Raw genomic sequence first — 21,224 nt, forward strand, 5'->3', positions numbered from 1 at the left:
CAATCAATCTCGCTATGCTTTGTTCTCTCATGGAAGATAGGATTCGTGGCAATAGGAATAATAGTTTGGTTGTCAAAGTGCATGGGTATGGGCAATGTAATGTACAATCCCACATCACTTAGGAGGGCTTGTAGCCATAAAAGCTCACGCATTGATTCTGTGGCTCAAAGCTCTACTTCTGCACTGGACTGCGCGATCACACTCTGCTTTCTGCTTCTCCAAGTAACCAAAATTCCTCCCATCATAGTGCAATAGCCAGTAGTCAATTTTTCAATCAACTGGGTAACCGATCCAATATGCATCTGTCTAGAATATTGATGAGGATATGTCTTGAGAGAGGATATGCTGTCCATATCATTCCCAGTCATCACAATCGCATCAAAACAAACAAGGAGAAGGGCTGTACCTCGCAGTCTCCTCTTTACAAAGAGGGAATAGTCAGAACAGCTCCTGTGCAACCTAATAGTAGTCATGGCATACTGAATCAATTGAACTACATCCGTGGTGATTACTTAAGGTCATAAAGAGCTTTTTGTAGCAAACAAACCTTCTGGCAGGCCTTAGGAGAGCCTGGCAAAGGCGGGCATCTCATATATACTAACTCTTCGAAGTCTCTATGAAGCAAAGTGTTCTAGACATCTATTTGAAAGAGAGACCACTCGATATAGGCAGCAACAGAAAGAATAACTCAAACGACTCCCATATTGGCAACTGGTGCTAACATTTCTTAGAATCAGTTCCATACTTCTAGTGAGGCCTTGGGCTACAAGTCAGGATTGTATCGTTCATTGTTTCTATCAGGCTTAAACTTCAGTTTGAAGACTCGTCAGCTCCTATTGCCTTCTTACTAGGGGGAGATCCACTGTGTCACAATTACACTTTTTTCTTAAGAGCTCCGATTTCTTCCTCCCTTACTCTTCTCCAATTTGGGTGTTTGATGGCTTGCTCAAAAGTTGTAGGCCCTAAGACAGGGCAAATAGAAGAAAGGAAAGACTGGTACAAGAAGTATAAGAAACAAAAGGTTCAATAGGGTGAGACACTCTTTTTTATTTCTGTATGGCAATTGGAAGATCCAAGTTATACGGAGAAGAGGTAAATGGTGAAGGAAGTTCAGTCCCATGGGACTCATGAGGAGAGGTAGTCATGTGATCATCAGTGGCTATGGCGTCCTCAGTAATGGATTCCCTTGGTCTTCATGAATAGGTCAATTTGGGCCTTTCTCTGATCTCATGTTTGTTACACTTACATATGGAAGAGGGCACTGTCTTTAGTTCTTCTAAGATGGGTAAATCTAGACTATGATGCTCCCTCGGACTCTCAACAAGAAGTTTGGGATTCTCTTGAAAATAACTAATGCTTTCAAGAAAGTCACTTGCCTCGGCACATAGTATTTCTTCTCTGGGTCATAGCACTAATACCTTTTTTGAGAAAGAGAGTAGCCCAGGAAAACACACCACTGAGTGTGCATCCAACTTAGCTGTTTATCAAGGTGCACAAAACAGGTACATCCAAAGAAACTTGTATGCGGCATATTGGGCGCTTTCTCCAGTTAAATTTTCAAGGGGACTATCGTGGCCAAGAATCGGTCTGGCAATCCATTTGTAAGATAAGCTGATATGGCAAGAGCAAAACACCAGAAAGCCTTAGGAACACGCATGTAAATCATCAAACGTCATAATTTTGAGGATATCAATTTTTCTCTCCATGACACCAATTTGATGTTGGAGGGCATGAAGTGTGATGAATTGTCCCATTTTCTTGCAAGTATCAGGTCATGTTTTTTGTTTGCATACTCTGTTCCATTATCAGTTCTAAAGATTTTGACTTTTGCATTGAACTGAGTAATGATCATTTATGGAAAACCTTAAAAATTTCAAGGAAATCTGCTTTGGTTTTCATACAATAGACCCAAGTTGTATGAGAACAATCATCAATGATGCAAAATATTATTGCACCAAGGATATATTTCACAGGTGCAGGGCCTAACACATCAGAAGGAATAAGAGAGAAGAATTCTGAGCAAGGCACTTTGTTATTAATGTAGGGCAAACGACAATTTTTTGAAGGCTGACAGGCTTCATGTAGGGAAATAATATGGTCTGAAAGAGAAATAGAAGGCAAGACATTCTTAAGGGAATGGCTTGAGGGATGCCCTAAACAAGCATGCCAAATATCTCCCTCTTTATTAACTTAAGTTGTTGGTGCCTTGCCAAAGATGTAATGCCATTTTTCTCATACCCCTTCCTGATTTCTTCCCAATCCTCGAACTCCGACAGACACTCTGACGGACACAACAAGATGGAGAAATTTGCATTACAGTTCAGATTTTCAGTAATGGTGCCCATCAGTAGTAAATTATGTGGGAAAGAAGGAACATGGAAGGTTCGTGAAAGAATTAGTAGGAGTGAGGTTAGCAGATCCCACACCCTCCATGAGTGCAAGAGACCCATTGGCACGGCTAACTGCCTTGGAAATAGCAGGTTTTTGTTGAGGGCAAGTAAAGGTGCATATTGGTCATATGCCATGTTGCTCTAGAGTCGACGATCCAATTTGAAGATGCAGCACAAGGGACTTATTATTAACCATCTCTAGAGATGTAGCTGCATTGGTAGAGGGTATAGGGAATTCCTTCAGATGAAGGAGTGAATTGATCTGAGAAGTTTGTCACTTGGTGGGCTGTCATCTTGCCTTGACTAGTTTGTGTTGCTGCTGGCCACCCATGCAAGGCTCAACACCTATCCTTTCCACAGCCCATTTGATTGCAGTTTCACATTTAGGTGTTGGGGCTGTATCGCTGTTACGTTCATGTCCTTTCTTCCATGCTACTTGAAGATCAGCAACAAACACCGTAATAGGGACCTTTAAAACAGTTCATTTTACTTGTGTTTTTCTTCTCTTTGAAGAAGGGAAAATGCAACATTGATGGATGATAGTTTTTCCGCGGATAATACCATGAGTACAAACAATTGCATAATTATCATTAAGGCTAGCTAGGAGTTCTAAAACATGCCTCTTCTGAACTTGTTTTTGTCATTCCAACAGGCATGGTGAGTGCTCATAATGTTTGAGTTCCTCGGACAAAAATAATCCATCTTTAATGGTTTCGTCTATAGAATTGAAAGTCCATGCCATAATAAGAGAATTCGATGCCATCTATTTTTCATACTTAGGGTTAGAAGGATAAGGGCACAATGACGACCAATCTATGTGTCCAATCTTGAATTTTCCCTTAAGTATCATTGTGTGACTTGGCCCATGCAAAATAGTTGCTGCCATTTGCATTTAACTTGACCATAGTAATTTGCATGGCCATTGGATCCTGAGGTTGAATTCCTTTGATCTGCCATTTGAGGGATGCAATACTTCCTAAGAAAATATGACAGACCAAGCTCACCCAAAGATGATATTGCAGGCTTGTGTAATCCCTAAACACTTAAAAAACAATCTTGGTTGTATCGGGCAAAAGATGTTGTTAAGTGTTATAATTGCAAACATTGCTCTAATACCATCAAAAGTTTGTTGTCTTGGATCTCTAAGACCAATGAAAGCAAGAAAGATCGAGAGAAAGCACATGAGTATGAGAAAGGGATAGAAAGAAAGCCTGCTGAGCGAGAGCCAAAGGAGGCATGTTGGGGGCCAAAAGATTAGCCTGGGATTTTAATTTCATGTATATATACACATAATAAGGCTTGGATGATAATGATGTCTCTATACACATGATAAGTTACAAAAGACAACTTTGTCCTACATAATTTACAAAAGGGTTAATCAATCCTAAAGAATGACAAAAGCAGTACTAAAGAAAGAGAAAATCCAACATGGATCCTTAGAACTACATATACAAAAATATACAGTGCACAATTCTAAGCAGATAATGATTTGACAGGAGCTAGTTATGAATTTTTACGTGGATCTTGGTGTGTAATACTACAGTGACATGCAACTATCCTTGATAGTGTGCAACATAATGAACTTGTCTGTTATTGAAAAAAGTAATGGTTTCTATAAATAGATCTGATAGATATTTGTTCTCGTAACAATCGAAAGTTGGATATTGTTTTGTGGTTCATTATCAATTGAGATATACTACCATGTCTGTTATTGAAAAAAGTAATGGTTTCTATAAATAGATCTGATAGATATTTGTTCTCGTAAAAATCCAAAGTTGAATATTGTTTTATGGTTCATTATCAATTGAGATATACTACCACAATGGATATGCTATCTTAGTATAAATTTTCAGTTCGTTGTGCTCTGAGTTATTGAAAGCTAGTACCCTGCTCTTCCATTTTCCTTTCCAGGTCTTATTTTTGATGTATCATTACTTCGCCGCAACAGAGATATATAATGCCATCCGAGTGTTAATTGCCGCATATGTCTGGATGACTGGCTTTGGGAACTTCTCCTACTATTATATTCGGAAAGACTTCAGTCTCACTCGTTTTGCTCAGGTCTTTTAATAATTACAGCCATTAAACCGCTAGTGAAAGAAAATCTTGTCCTCTTTTTCTTCTATGCGAAACTGATTTTAATAATTTATTTTGGTTTGCAGATGATGTGGCGTCTGAATTTTCTTGTAACATTTTGTTGCATTGTGCTGAATAATGACTATATGTTGTATTACATTTGTCCTATGCACACTCTGTTCACTCTTATGGTATATGGTGCTCTTGGTATTTTTAACAAATACAATGAGATTGGAACCATGATACCTGTGAAGATTATTACATGTTTTCTGGTAGTCATATTGATTTGGGAAGTGCCTGGAGTTTTCGACTATATCTGGAGCCCTTTTTCATTCTTAGTAGGTCAGTAGCACGCTTGAGTTTCCTATGCATTTGGCTGTTTAGCTCTTAACTTTTATGTGTTAAAAAAAGGTGCTCTTCTGTGGTTGTAGGGTACACTGATCCTGATCCTTCGAAAATGAAATATTCGCGTTTGCATGAGTGGAGATTCAGATCTGGTCTTGATCGCTATATTTGGATCATTGGAATGATATATGCTTACTATCACCCAACTGTATGCTTTTTAAAGAGTTTATCCATCGTCATTCGTTTGAGTACCTTCATAATACTGACCAATTGGAATCTTTAACTTGATGGAAAGCTTGCTTTCTCTGGATGCACTTTTTTCTTAAGCCTGGAGCATGTTCTATTGTAGGTTGAAAGGTGGCTTGAAAAACTGGAGGAGACTGAGGTCAAGAGGAGGGTGACAATTAAGACATGTGTGGTGATAGTTTCTTTGGTGGTGAGTGGCTCTTTCTTATCATGATTGATACTATTCTGTTTGATGTGTGGATTAATCTCCATTTAGCTCTATTAGATGATCCAACCTTTGTTCTCTCCTCTAGGTTGGTTACTCCTGGTATGAACATATATACAAGCTGGATAAGATTACATACAATAAGTTGCATCCCTACACTTCATGGATCCCAATAACGTATGTGATTTTGCTCTTTTGGTTATAAAAATCAATTTTCACATAATATAACATTGATTTCACTAAAATTTTCAATTTCTCAGAAGTATGTATTCTGTGGTTCAGTGTGTATATTTGTCTGAGAAATTTCACTCATCAGCTCCGAAGTTTCTCGCTAACTCTCTTTGCGTAAGTGGCTTCCACCATTTCCTCCATCTATGATAATTGTATAGTTCCCATCTCTATTTGTCATACACATGGTGGGTCTGATTGTTGGCTTCCTGCTAAATATTGAGGTGACTTTCTATTGTTTCTAGGTGGCTTGGCAAGATTACTCTCGAGACATATATCTCACAGATCCACATCTGGCTAAGGTATGTAGAGATGCCCAATCAATTTTTATTTGAAAGTTCTGATCTCTATCAAGTCTATTCTTTCTTCAAAACAATTCAATTCAAGTCAAAGATAACAAGGCTGGATCGCTAGTCATTTGGGAAGTCTAATTGAATTTTGGCATATAGGCAACTTTTTATGTTTTCATTAACAACCAGCAGGTCATGTGCTTGCATAACCCCTTTTATTTACATTTATAAATTGGAGAGAGCAAGGGTTGTATCTTTTTCTTTTTTTGGTGTGTGGCTTTTGGGGTGTCCCACCCCTTGGGGGGGGGGGGGGGGGGTTTGCTGCTCTTGGTTGGCATGGTAGCCTCGCTAATTAGTCTATAGTGATTTGTTATCATTTCAGCAATGCTGTTGGTGCATACTGTTTTATTCATGTGATTTTGATTGCCATGATTTGGCTATCATAAACCTCTGAAATTCTTGATGTCTTTTCATTTTTCTCAATGAATGTGCAGATCTGGCATGCCTAATGGACAGCCTAAGTGGCTTCTTTCCTTCATCCCAGATTACCCATTACTCAACTTCATGCTAACAACTGCGATATATGTGCTAGTGAGTAATTCTTTCAGTTGTGGCTTATATTTCTATGCTTGTATGCTGGCATAAGTGCCTGCTAACTTTTCTGTCTGCAGATATCGCACCGCCTCTTCGATCTGACAAATTCATTAAAGGGGGTTTTTCTACCCAGCAAAGACAACAAACAGCTGTTGTACAATTTGTGGGCTGCATTTACAATATTCCTATGCTTGTATTCTGTGTCATCTATTCTTCTTCGGATCCCTCAGATGTTGACTGTGGTAACGCTCAATTCCTTAATAATTCATTAAGCATTCTCAAAATGGAATAGTAGAGATAGCGGCTGACTTGTGATCTTGTGCACAGACCTGACAGATACTAAAACAGCTTGATGTGAACACTGCTTTGATTGAAAACATGGATTCATGAATAAGAAGAGTTCAAGGTTTTCGGGTAGGGATCTGACTGGTAAATCTATGTTCCCTGTTCTGCAAAGACATAATACTGTCATCGGTTACTACCAACGTGCTGAAGTGTACATTCGTTCATTGAAAGTCCCTTTTAGATGTTTGATGCTAAGAAGACCAAAGATCTGCACGTCTTGGTAACCAGAGTTGCTGAAGAGAATTTGGTTGTCATATTCTTCAATCCTTGTAATGGCCATATGCATAAGGCTATTTCCCCCCTTTTTTTTTTTTTTTTTTTTTTTTTTTTTTTTTTTTTTTTTTTTTTTCTGCTTGGATTTGTACTGAGCCATTATTTGTTTTTTCTAATGATAATTTTGATATGCATGGGCCTCATTTCAGCACTTTTCTTTTCCTTAAGTTTCTCATCCATGGTGGATTACAACATGCGGAAGTAATGATCTCTTAACTTTTTTAATATTTCTTTTTTTTATTGGAAAACGTTTTCAGTGAGGTTAGAAAACCTTCAAAATCCATTGAAAAATGTCATTTTGAGGTTAGAAAACCATCTAGTTGATCATCTCGACATCGAAATAAATGGATATGAAAAAAAAGAGGATGTCAAGTCAACAAATTATCTAAGACCATTCATTTTTATAGATCTACTTGATTTTGAACCATTTTTAGAGTTTAAAATTTTATAAATGGAAATAAAAATAGATTTTGAAGCCTTCACAAAAATTTGTGACAACAAAGTTATATCTTATGACAAAATTTGGAGATGCATCTTAATTTGATTGTTGAAGGTTGCAACCTTATGCAAACTACACCCATTTTTTTTTGGAATCTTAGATAAGGCTTTTCATTACTCCAGTTTCCTGCATATGTGTGTGGTCGGATCTTTCTATTCATGTATATTGGTAAAAGGAAAGCTTTATGCTTCCCCTATTGCATAAAACTTATATGCTTCCCCCACTATCCAACGATCCATTCTAAATGGATGGTTGATATGGCCTTAATCACAATGTCACGTCTCTACACTATTTTATTATTTTTATAAACTATTTTAATACCAAAATTTGGGTCTACTCTTTTTTTAAAGTCGCACCTATAAAAAATAAAAATAAAAAAATTTCAATAAAATAAAATGACCAAATAACCCCTAAAAGCTTCAAGGGGTATTTTGGTTATTATATTTTATCGAAAAATTGTTTTTAATATTTTTTTAAAATGAGTTCCATTGAGATGATAGAACATACTAAATTTTATATTTATATAACATATAAAAAAACTAAAAATAAAATACTATGAGGGTTAGTGACTCACTTATCTAATTTGGATGGCTGGATGGGGGGAAGCATATATCCTCTATGCAGTAGGGGAAGTATAAAAACCTTTCTCATTAGTTGCATGTATTGTAGTACCCTTTAGAGCGTAGAGGAAAAATGTGTGAGAGAGAGAGGTGAGGGAAATGGAGGACAGAGGTAGAGAGAGAAAATGGTGGAGAGCATAGAGAAAGAGAGAGAATAGTGGATAACATAGAGATAGAGGGGAGAGAGGGAAGGTACTCGGTGTCAGTCTCGGTACTGTTAGGCTACCTGTCATATGAAAAAATAGTATCTCATTTATTAACCCCACTTTGAATGGGTTCAAATCTGAGCCATTCATTGAGCCCCATATCATCTTGGCCATTGGGCACACTCCTTACACCAATGCTTCATTTATGATAGTAACTAACTTTTCATGCATTGGATGGGATGCATATTTTGGTCTTGTATTCATTTATTTTATTCTATTTTCCAAATTTTCCCAAATAATAAGTTCCTTTTATTTATCACAATTTGTTATGTATTTCCTCATATCTTTTTAATCTGTTATATTAGATGGTTTGCTCAGTTGTTATTGTTAAATTTATGTTGATTCACTAGACACCTAGCATGCCTTATCTTGGGTTTATTTTATTTTATTTTTCATAGCTTCCGATTAGTAATGCATTTTCTTTTTTAATTTGGTTTGTCAAGGGGTGTGTCCACGTGATGTCATTACAACAGCTTTTCCTGTTCATATAAATATTATTCTACATAGATCGCATAGTTCACAAGTTTTTGCCTTTACTTTTACTAAAGAACAATTGGGTTGTTTTGAAGCCCTTTCCAATATAATTGCACTCCCATCTTTTTTTTTCCATAAATTTTAGTGCTTGTTTGGCTACAATATCCCCGATTATCTATATTCCTATAGAAATGAGGATGTTTTATTCTATTGCACTGATCAAACTAGGGAGTAGTTACTTTTCATGCCTTAAAAATAAAAGAAAATATCGAATGTGAGAAGAAGAAGAGGATAATGGTGATGGTCTTATGCCACAACGTTATGTATTGGAACTTCAATTCTGGCGGCTTGTACTCATAAAATAAAAGGCATGGACATAGGTCATTGGGTACCAATTACCACTATGAAATAATTGATAAAAGTGAGGAGAATTGTCAGCACTAGATTCATATAAGTATGACATCGTACTCCCTAAGGGATATCCTATGCTTTCTATAGCATTTGACAAACAATTTATTATGGAAGGCTTTGTTATATTATATTCTATTTAAAGAACTTAGATTTATGAACTCGCAATGTAACCTCAAGGCAAAATTTCATTACAATAAATAAATAAATAAATATATATATATATATATATAGATAGGCCGCCTACCTGGTACATATGATGATTATGTGCTGTAAAAGAGGGCAGGTGAGTTTTCTAAAAAATCAAATAACATCACAAAATAAAAAGAACCAACGACGATCTTTGAGGATAAGGAGTAATAGTTGGAGCTAATTCAGACGGAATCAAAGGGCTATGAGATGGACAATGAGATAAAGTTGCCTACCAATGAACAAGGCCCCAACGAGTTCAGTCGTTGGCTTAATGTCAAAACCCTCATTGTTGAGGTCTTTTTACTACTGCCCAAAAGCCGCTTTGCGAGTGCTTTTGGGGAAAGCATTAGACAATTCACTCTGAGTATATGGAAGTCAGCTAGGAGGATTTCCTCTAAGTGTATTACAGTTTTTCACCGAGGAGGTGGATCAAAGTGATTACAGTGAATAATTGATCTGAAACAAAGCATTTCATCTATATGCATTGTAAAAAGGATCGAATATCACACAACTCGTTCTTCATAGATAGTTCTAGTACAATGGATTGAGGGGGGTGTTGCTACACCGCCAGAGGAGATGCAAAGCGATAGAAGAGTTCGCTCAGCTGTGTAAAATCCTCAAACCTAACATGGCCACCATCGAGCCTATTTTCGTTCTCTTCCTTGCCCAAGAAAGTGGATCAAAGAAAGGTAGCTTGCTTCTCTCCTAGACTGATGGTGGCTTATACAGTGGTTAGCCTTCCTAACAGACCTACTCCTAAGGGATGATTAGCTGCACTGGGACTGAGAGGATGATCAACTAAATTGGGACTGAGACATGGCCCAAACTTCAATAGGAGGCAGCAATGGGAAATTCTCTACAAATGACGAAAGCCTTATGAAGCAATGCCACATGGAGGTAGAAGGCCCATAGGTCATGAACTTCTTTTCCTTGAGAAGAAGCAATGATGGTATCCGAGGAGCAAACATCAACTCTTTGTGCCAGCAACCGTGGTAAGACAAAAAAGATCAAATCAAAGAGCGAACCTCCATCTAATTGCTCGTACACCAGTGTTGGACACCATGGGTGTCATAATAGAGGATCATAAGGAGTTTACATAACTTTTTCACATCTAATCTACCTTTTTTCATTAATTTCTTCCTTTTCATGTTGAGAGTTTGGTGCTATGTCCTTAGGTTGCCCTCTTTTGATTATAAGAACTACGATGATCATTCCACAACGTAGATCCTAAACCTTGATAGATGTCTCGAGAGCTCTCACACCCGCCAAGAGAGGATCTCTAGGATTTATTGGATATGTAAGAAAGAAAGGCAAGAGTGAGGGATGTGGGTTTGTTCCCTACAGGTTTTATAAAAGAGATGGGAATGAATCAATGGAGCATTCTCCAAAAGCAAAAATGAGAGAGAGTTCCTTTTTTTTTTTTTTTTACAATATCCTTTTTTAAAGGTTCTCCATCTCCTTTGATGCTTTCTACAAATAGTTATTTAAATAACCACCTGGAACTATTTAATGGGTTGCTTGGCTCCCTGATCAAATAAACCCATAATTTTATTATACCAAACCTTAGTTATGTTAAAACCTGATTATTGAAGCATGATTGTTTGGATAGATTTGAATGATACCCAATATATGCAAATCCCATATTTAGATCATATGTTTAAATAACCTAGGTTTTTTTATTTATTGAACATATTATCACATTACGAACTAATAATAATAATAATAACAACAACAACAACAACAACAACAATAATAATAATAAATAAATAATAATACAACAACAACAATAATATTATTATATTATTACTATTATATTTTCTAATATTATTATCATTTAATATTACAATATTGTATTGTGAATATTATTATTAGTTATTATTATATAAATTTTGATAATAATATCATCATCATTATCCAAACGTTACCTAACTATTTGGAATTGGCTATGTGAATCTTGTTCTACCATTCTTCTTTATCAATGTTACACCCTTAGTAAGATTATAAGTCATCATATATTTCCTCGCTACTTCGATCCATATCTTTTTGGGCATTTCCCTTACACTTTTAGAGCCTTCTGCTTGAAACAAATTATACTTCCTACGGGTTCTATATTAAATCTATCTTGCACATGGTCAGCCCACCTAAGTTTATTTTTCCTCATCTTATTGCCTATAAAAGTCACATCTAGGTTCCCTTGAATGTATTCAATCCAAATCCTACCATTTCTTATCTTGTCACTCATACGTATCAACATCCTCATCTCAGCTGTATTCATCCTTTAGGTATGTTGTTTCTTGATTGCCCAACATTTCGTCCCATAAAAATGATGGCTAGTCTTATAATTGTCCTATAGAACTTCTCTTTTAGTTTTATTGGTATGCATCAATCATATAAGACTCTGGATGTACATGTCTACTTTGCTCACCCAACTCTAATTCTATGATCAACATCTTCTTCAATTTCTCCATTCTCATACACTATTGGCTTTTATTATTACTAAATTTGAAATCTATATATTTTGTCTAAATCTGGCTAATTTTGAAATCTTTAGATTCTAAAGCATCCCGCCAAAGTCCTAACTTTATGTTAATGGCTCTAGTCACATCAATCAAAACTATGTCATCAACAAATAACATACATCACGATACCTTTTGTAGGTGCCTAATAACTCGTCTATAACCAAAGCAAAGAGATATGGGCTTGGTTTGGACATCTGATGAAGGCCTATTGTCACTAAAAAGTCATTTGCCATATGATGAAGGCAATAGTGATGATGATGATATATTACTATTATGTGCATACTCATTATTATTATTGTTAATAATATCTTACTTCTTTGTTATTAGTAATATTGTATTATTAATATTATATTATTAATATTATAATGTGATAATATCAAAATTGTACTAGTAATCATAGTAATAATAATGATAATACTAAAAATAAATAATACTAATAAACAATATTATTATTTTATTATTATGTAATAATATATATAATTATTATGTATTACTCTATTCACATTTAATAATAGGGGTTGTCTACAAAGTAATCATTTTTCTTTTGTACATAGAGGTCACAATTATTCTTTTCTGTTTCAAAATGGGTGGTTGTAAGATGTCATTGAATAGACACAAAGTTCCACAAAAAAAAAAATTCTCAGATTTCGTGACTTACCCCAAGCCATCCAATTTGACATCTAATGAGTGGGAATGATAGTGACTTCCATGTGCAAAAGATAAATGGTCTCTTTGTAGACAATCCTTTAATAATATATTATGATTATGCATATTATTATATTATTATGATCTCATTACTAATGTTTGCTATTTTATAATGATATTGTTAATACTTTGTTATTAATGATATTATATTACCAATATTATTGCTATTATTATTATTATTGTTGTTGTTGTTGTTGTTGTTGTTATTATTATTACTATTGTTAAAATATTATTCGATACTTATTGTTAAAATATGATATTATAATTTTGTAGTGTTGTAACATTATGTTATTGATAGTACTATATTACTAATATTATTATGTTATAATAATATTAATTTTTACTATTCTTATTGATATAATAAAGTATGTTAATATTAATATTAATATTATTTGATTATTATATCATATTAGTTTATCAATAAATTATTATTGGTAATTTAAGTGGTGACTTTCATCATTTGTTGGATTAAATGGTGTGTCTATAAACATATATATTTATGTAATATGTATTATATAGAATAATATACATCACAAGTAAATAAATAATTAAATATAATATAGCATATATATTAATTATTATCGGTTGTATTATATTATATTATTTGTCACGTGCTTATACAAAGTCACCTCTTGGATAAGCCAACTTTTTTTTTTTTACTTTGAGCACTCGTGATTTGCTCTCTTTTTTTTACTCACACAAATCATGATATTACATGTCCAAAAAATTGCTAAACATGTTCTGATGTGAAATACCATCACTGCAAAACATAATTTTGCATACCTTAGGACCACTAAATTTTTTAGATAAGATTTAAACTAACTATCTCTATCTAAAAAAAGATTCCCTCAAATCCTCAACCCATAACAACTTATTTAGTGCCATGGAATCCTCCTACCATCGAGACATAGAACACCCAAGTCCAACACATACATCCCCAATATCAAGATCCACAAGATATAAGTGCACCATCATAGCCATAGCGTTGGACTATATTGAAAGGAAATCAACAGTATGTGATGAACACTCATAAAGAACAACACATAAATATTGCCATCTTACTTATCCAAATTTGATGACTAGTCAATAAAAGAAAAAACGAAGAGGTTTATATAAGGTTGAGGCCCTAAACAATCAAAAGCACACCTTAAAACTTCAATAGAAGAAGTTTCGATGTCGGAATACACTCAAATCTAATCGATATATGGACGTAAGAAACAATGGACTACAAGTATTGGAAATAGTGCATTTTGTAATGCATTATCTAGACTGTAATTTTTCAAGATTTTCAAGCATTCATAGGTCACCTGATCTACACTATTTTTGAAGTTTTTCAAGTTCTATAATCAAAGATAAAAATAAATTTTGAGACCATCATAAAGATTTTTTGTACTAGAACATGTTTTGACACTATATGTCTAAAAAATCGATGATACGATCCGGATCGAGAATCAGCTAGACTGATCCGAATATGATAATTAAGCAAGACTCGACATTTCATGTATAGAATCGGTATGCTAACTTCATGACCCGACATTTCCACACAATAGCGTCATACAGAATTGGTACGCTAACTTCATGACTCAGCATTTCTACACAATGGCGTCGACTCAACATTTCTACACAATGGCAATATGCTAACTTTATGACTCGGCATTTCTACACAATGGCGTCACTCGCTCGTTAGAAAACCAAACATGTCACCATACAATGGCGTCACTCGCTCGTTAGAAAACCAAACATGTCACCATACAATGGCGTCACTCGCTCGTTAGAAAACCAAACATGTCACCATGTAGAGCCATGGCTCTACAATACATTTGTTCTCATTTGTCGTTAGAAAACCAAACACGTCACCATGTAGAGCCATGTCTCTACAGTACATTTGTTCTCATTTAAGATCAGCACATTGACAATCACATCGCCACACATCCCATTCATTTAGCATCAACTAATATGATTGTCCTCAAGGTTTTTATAGGCGTGAAATCTCCTTGAATTTTACGATGTGGGACAATTCCCACTGTAGCGTGCTACCCTATTAAGTTGAGAACAAACCTATTAACATGCAAACCTATTAAATTATGCGTCTTCCTTGATGTAGAATCCAAAATTCCAAACCTTCATGCTTGCAAAGTTTGCACATAAACTTAATATTAATCATGATGAGAACACTTTATTATAAAAAATATTTATTAAATTAATAAAGTGAGCCTTTTAATAAATTATGTTTTTTATAAAAAATATTTATTTAATAGAACGAGCCTTTTATAATAAATTACGTTTATGATAAAAAATATACAAGCAATTCAAAATATACATGCAAGAGCCATCTTGTTTTTTGAATCACGTTTAGTCTAATATTATAATTAATAATTATACTAATTACATTGATAAAAATATTATTTATTATTTATTAATATATATTTATTATAAATTTTATAATTTATTATTTTTTGTTGTAGTTGTAAAGTAGATTTTTAAATTAGATGATATTATAAGACAAATTTAAAATTTATTCATATTTGAATAGTAAAATTATTATAAAGTATAACCAATAGTTTCAATTTCAATGTATAATATCATTGTTAGTTAGGTTGTGAAAATTTTGAATGAGTAAAAAGAAATAATAAATGTTTGATGTGATACTAATTTCACTTTATATGGGAAAATATTATTTTAAACCTTATAATATGGAAGTGCTTTCTATTATTTTTAAATTATTTTGTTTCAATATTATGATATTATATTATAATTACTAATTTATACAGACATCGATACAGGAAAACAACGTCTCAGTATTCACCTATTTTTACAAAGTAATGAAAGTGCATAATGCATCAGCCCTAATTTCTTTTAGAAATTAAAAGAACACTTTTTTAGAGATTTATAGTGATTTTTAGAAAAATATTAATAAAAATTTTCAATTTGGCCGATTCTCTGAACCGATCCACCGTTCACCAATCCGACATGGGTATGGATGAGACCGATTTTGAAGGTATACCTTATTCTGATTGTTTAAGGCCTCGACCTTGTACAAACTACACCCATAAATGATATGAAATAATAAATATGCAAACCTAGGATATACAAGGAGATGAACCAAGCATGGGATTTGGGATTTGCATGACCTAGCTTCTATTTAGAAGTTACCTACACAACGTTGTTCTAATAACTAGGTTTTAACATAACCCATGTTTGAAATATAATCTTATTAATAAGAAAATGTATACAAAGAGACCGTTTACTCTCTCTTTTTTTTTTTTGGGACCAATGTTAACTCACTTTATTGAATAAGAGAAATTACATATGCATAATTACACTATTATAAACTACAATAGCAAGCAACGACACCTCAAATTTAGCCAAGAAATCCACCAAAGAATTTGCTTCCCTATAAACATGACCAAACGAGACTGGGATAGATTTGACCAAGTAAAAAATATGCAGCCGTAACGACTGAAGCACCCACGTCACTCTTTGCTCCCTATTGCATCAGTGGATAACATTCAAAGAGTCTCCTTCTATAGTAAAAAAACGACCCAGATTTTTAGTAATAAAGAATTTTAGCCCATGAAGGAGTGCGAGAAGCTCATCATGATTTGTGATGGCCACTTCAATAGGTCCCACAAAGGAGAAAAAACCCCCCAGTCCAGTCTCTCACCACCCCCGTATACCAGCTGCAAATGGTTTCCCCAACGAACTACCATCAAAATTCATTTTCAACCCTCCTTGAAGAAGTGGGAACCAAACAGCTCTAGGCCAACATCTGAGGTGGTTCATCCTATAAAGATTATCCAAGTTAAAAAATACATCAGTTTCCGCAATGCCCCATTCTTCTTTATTAACTGATAACCAACAACAGATGGAATGCTTAATGGTATTAAGAACTCTATGAAAAGGTGAGCAAACACCAACACCATCAAAAGTTCTTCTATTTCTCACTCTCCAAACTTCCCATAAGATCACTCTTCTAGTAATTTACCAAATCACCTTACAGGCCTTTGGGAGATGAGGAACTGCTAAATGAGTGGCTACTCCCAAAACACTCCACGGTATAGCCATCGACACCCCAAGCTGTGTAAAGAACCAAGACCATATTCTTGAAACAAAGGGACAATGGAGGAACAAGTGAGCTCCTGCTTCACCACCTGCCTTGCACATGATACAAACATTCGGCAAAAATTTTTCCCTCTCAATAAGGTTATCAACTGTGAGGATCTTGTTTGGGCAGCCAACCAAAGGAACACCTGAACGTTATGAGGGATATGCCAAGTAGCCCCTTGTGGTAAAGACCATCTCATTCTTTCATGGAACAACAGTCGATAGGCTGACTTTACTAAGAATATACCGAAAGGCTCCAATTTCCAAACCACTTCATAATATATGTTCCGAGGAATGAAGACCTAATGTAGTTCTTCCAGTAATGCAAAGAAACTAGAGAAATCAATATCATTGATTCTGTTATAAAAGAGGTTAAGATTCTACACTACTTGATTCCCTCTAACTTCAAAGATCTTTGTCCCCTATCCACTTATCGTGCCAAAAGGAAGTTTGGCAATCATCACCAGTGGACCATCTAAGGTTTCTTTGTATCAGAGGCTTATAAACAAAAATAGCCCTCCAAAAGATAGAATACCACCTCCAATCCATATCCCTTGTCTATCAAGATCATATTTTTTAAAAAGAGTTTGAAACCACAACTGCTCTCTCGAAATAAAACTACGCCACAATTATTTACATAGGAGCGAATCATTAACAGGCCCAACCTTCCTAATACCCAAATCACTTTCACTATTGGGAATACACACTCTATCCCAACGAAGAAGGTGGAATTTTCTGGACTCATCATTCGAGTCCCATAAGACATCTCTCATCATTTTTTCAATTTTCTTGGCAACAAAGGAGGGCATTTGCATTATAAACTTCTGGTAAATGGGAAGATTAGCCAAACAAGATCTAAGGATGGTAACCCTTCTCCCTAAAGAAAAGTATTTTCGTTTCCAGATGTCCAATTTAACTAGCACCATTTACATTACTTTATCTCAAACTGTAATGGGCAACATCCTATCAAAAATTAGTAGACCCAAGTAAGTAATGGGAAAACGGTCCACCTTACAACCCAAGGCCTCTACTAGATCTTTCACTAGAGTTTCATCACAGTTAATGCCCAAAAAAGAGGTTTTATCAAAATTTACTTTCAACCGCAAGGCTACTTCACAACAATTGAAAAGCGAAGTAATATTAGACACTTGCTCAATGTCTGCCTGACAAAAAATAAGTGTATCATCTACAGATGGGACATGCTAAGGTCATGATTACCCACTGTAAGCCCTGAAAAATTGTATGTACTCTCCACATTCTTGATCAACAAACTAAAACATTTAGCATAAACCGTAAAGAGGAAGGGGGAGAGCAGATCACCATGTCGGAATCCCCTAGAAACTCTAAAGAAACCTTTAGGATGGAAGAACCCCTTTAAGTCTACCAGCCAAGATTTTAACAATAATTTCATACAGGCTCGTGAGAATGCTAATAGGCCTAACATCTGATAGCACAAAAATAATACTCTTTTTAGGTATCAAGGCATTATATGTGGAATTTATACCTTAAAAAAGATCACCCCTCAATAGAAATCCCCTAACCATCTCCAATAGTTTTGCACTAACTAGATCCCCAAATTTCTTAAAAAATAAAAGGGGGAAACCATCTGGCCCAAAGCCTTATCACATGGTAGCGCAAAAAAATTTCTCTAAAGAAACTCAGGCTTCTAGGTGGCTAGAAGCATTAGCCAACAATACCTTAAAGGGAACTCTATCAAGTCTAGGGGTACTCACTTCCGAGGAGAAAGCCTTCTTGAAGTAATATGCAATAACAAATTCCATGTCATTGATATTATCCTCCTTGATTCCCTGGATAGAGATTCAGATATGTCATTTTGCCTCCTCATGGCACTAGCAATAACATGAAAATACTTAGTGCTAAGATCACATTCCTTAAGCTATTTGGATAAAGACCTTTGTCTCGAATAGATCTCCTCTACTCTAAAAAGATCATGAGGAGCCTTGAGTTTAACGTTCCTCTCCGCCACCATCTCAACAGATAAAGCTCCATTCAATTGAGTGTTAAAATCTATTGTCACCAACTCCACTAGAATCTCCTCCATCTTAGCCTTTACATTAAACCTTCTGTCCCTTTTCCATAAAATTAATCGATGTTTAATATTGAGAAGTTTCTTGTGCATCCGAGAGTCCATAGGGCCATAAGTAACATTGTTTTCCCAAGTAAACCTAATAAGCTTCACAACCTCCTCCTCCAACCACCCAATCTCCATCCCAAAAGGCCTAGGTGCCTCCCTAGTCATATTTATTTTAAGAGCAATCAAAGTATGATAAAGAGGAAAGATGAGGTAGGGCTCTCACCGCAGCCAAAGGAAAGACATTCACCCAGCTATCAATAGCTAAAAATCTATCCAACTTAAGGCACAGATAGATTAGAAGAACTACTATCTGTCCAAGTAAAGGTTAAACCAGAAATAGGAAAGTTTAATCAAAGAGAAGCTCTCAATAAAATGATTGAAAAGCCTCATAGTTGACTTAATTGGACCCCCAGAAGAAGACTCATTTGGCCACTGAATAAACTTAAAGTCACCACCAATGCATACAAGAAAATTATAATTTTGAATACAATTAACCATATTATTTACAAACATTTCTTTAAGCACAGAAGTATGTGGGCCATAAACATTCAAAAGGCCCCAAGAAAAACCAGGCCTAGGCTTCCGAAAACCAACAAACAACATACTATCCCTATGAAAAGTATCAAAACTTTGAAAGATTAAAGGAACCCACATTACCCACATACCTCCCGAAGCACCAATAGAATCCAAACACGCAAAGGTTACTGCCCTTGAGCCCCAAACTTCCCTAACCCCATAAACTGAGGGGCTGGGAAGTTTGGTCTCTTGCAAAATAAGAACAACATGTTTGTACTTTCTAACTAAAAACAAAACATCCATTTTTTTCCTGGGGTCACCAAGACCCCTAACATTCAAAGATCAAATAAACATTAAGGGGGATTAAGAGAAGATGAACCTGGACCATCAATACAAGGTCTGAAATATGTCGTGTTAAGCGCTAAAGCCTCCTCTAGAGTTAATGAACCTGAATAACCAGACTATGAGGACGAGTCAGTCCTCAGAACAAGCAATGTGGCATCAACATATTTAACAGTTTTGTTATGGGCACCTCCAAAGATCACACCCCTCGCTGCAAGTCTAGTTGAAGACCTAGTACATTTGGCCACTCCTTTACCATTACTGCTACCAACATTCTTAACAAGTGACTTGTAAGTGACTTCTGAGGAACATCATGACCAATTGCCTCTTGAACCTTATTTTTCTCACCCTCTTCTTGCTTTCTTCATTTTTTAATCTCATTAAAATTAATACCAAGTGGAGCTTCAGAGTCGGTTCCTATATCATTGAACATCTTCCTGACCTTTCCTTCTTCTTCCGTATCCTCTGTTGCAGCTCCTAGATTAGACGTTTCAACATTTGGTAAAAGCAGACAGAACTTCCAGAGGCACGACCTCCTCTGCCTCCACCATAGCACCTTGATCATAAAAAAAGTCTTCACTATCTACATCTTCCATCGCAGCTTGGGCACAAGTTGAATAGGCTCCATATCATCATCTGAATCAACAAAGATAATAGCAAGTGGATCATCTTCAAATGGTCAAACATTTGCCTAGGTGAAGAGGGTAACCCCATCTTAGCAGCACCACAAAAAGGCAAAACTCTCATTCTTTCTTTGATAAGTAAAAAGCAAATGATCAACAACGCTTCTAAGTAAGCTCAATGATGAAAAAAACCCAATTTAGTAAGCAAGAGCAGCACCATCCCTAAAGTGCAACCAATATCCAGATGTAAGTCCTTAAACATCGGTAACATAACCTTTGAAGCAGGGAGAGATTTGGTAAATAAATCCAACTGGTTGATTTGAAAGCAACTTGTCATAAAAGGACAAAGAAGTGCTTTTAAGAGAGCCCCTATTCCTTGCCGCTGATATATTTGTAATGCCACTTGGTTTCTCAATGCCGTCAATCCCCTTTTTTCAAAGAGAGAGGCCATCAACTCCGAAAGGTGAGGTTGCATGACCATCCAAAATCACTTAAATAGTCCCTCAAACTCATTGTTTTCCCTTTCTTGGATGGGATTAAATCAACTTCCAATGCATCCAAAATCCCTACCTCTTTGGAAACTGCCACAGCCTCCTATGTAATCCCATCTCTCGAGTAATCCACCACAACGTCAAGAAAATGTCCCACCGGAATCCAATATTTTTTCAAATTTGAAAAAACCTGGTCGTTTTTCCTATTGTTATGCAAATTCCAATTCTAGTGACATCCAACCTGCACCGGTCTTGGACCTTTCTGAGGCAAAACTTCATGGCACTCATCCACTTTAACCACATCATCAGGGGTGTCCTTCTCAACCTGTGTTGGATAATCTACACCATCATATGTTGTAATCTTAATAAAAACAGTCATCCTTAGCCACCTGCAAAAGAACTTCATGAGGAAGAGCACTACCTTTCGATCTCCAAATA

At 35.5% G+C, this 21,224-nt stretch overlaps 1 protein-coding gene across 3 annotated transcripts in view; it reads left to right on the top strand.

Moving 5' to 3' along the window:
* Positions 1-7,141, top strand: part of LOC18430921 (protein REDUCED WALL ACETYLATION 3) — a 28,659-nt gene extending 21,518 nt beyond the window's left edge. For 2 of the 3 annotated variants that reach the window (XM_088854281.1, XM_088854282.1), the window contains 10 exons: positions 4,302-4,451; positions 4,553-4,808; positions 4,898-5,019; positions 5,161-5,247; positions 5,351-5,439; positions 5,545-5,607; positions 5,736-5,792; positions 6,275-6,371; positions 6,452-6,616; positions 6,702-7,141. In XM_088854281.1, coding sequence (XP_088710407.1) covers positions 4,302-4,451; positions 4,553-4,808; positions 4,898-5,019; positions 5,161-5,247; positions 5,351-5,439; positions 5,545-5,607; positions 5,736-5,792; positions 6,275-6,371; positions 6,452-6,616; positions 6,702-6,707 — 1,092 coding nt within the window. In that variant the 3' untranslated portion in view covers positions 6,708-7,141. Of the gene's footprint in view, positions 1-4,301; positions 4,452-4,552; positions 4,809-4,897; positions 5,020-5,160; positions 5,248-5,350; positions 5,440-5,522; positions 5,608-5,735; positions 5,793-6,274; positions 6,372-6,451; positions 6,617-6,701 lie in introns of all 3 variants that reach the window. The other variant, XR_016046259.1, reaches the window with a different exon arrangement.
* The last annotated feature ends 14,083 nt before the right edge of the window (positions 7,142-21,224 follow it).

This window comes from Amborella trichopoda, chromosome 12, assembly GCF_054954075.1.
Source record: "Amborella trichopoda isolate Santa Cruz 75 chromosome 12, AtrichopodaSantaCruz75HAP2 v2.0, whole genome shotgun sequence".
Classification (NCBI taxonomy): Eukaryota; Viridiplantae; Streptophyta; class Magnoliopsida; order Amborellales; family Amborellaceae; genus Amborella; species Amborella trichopoda.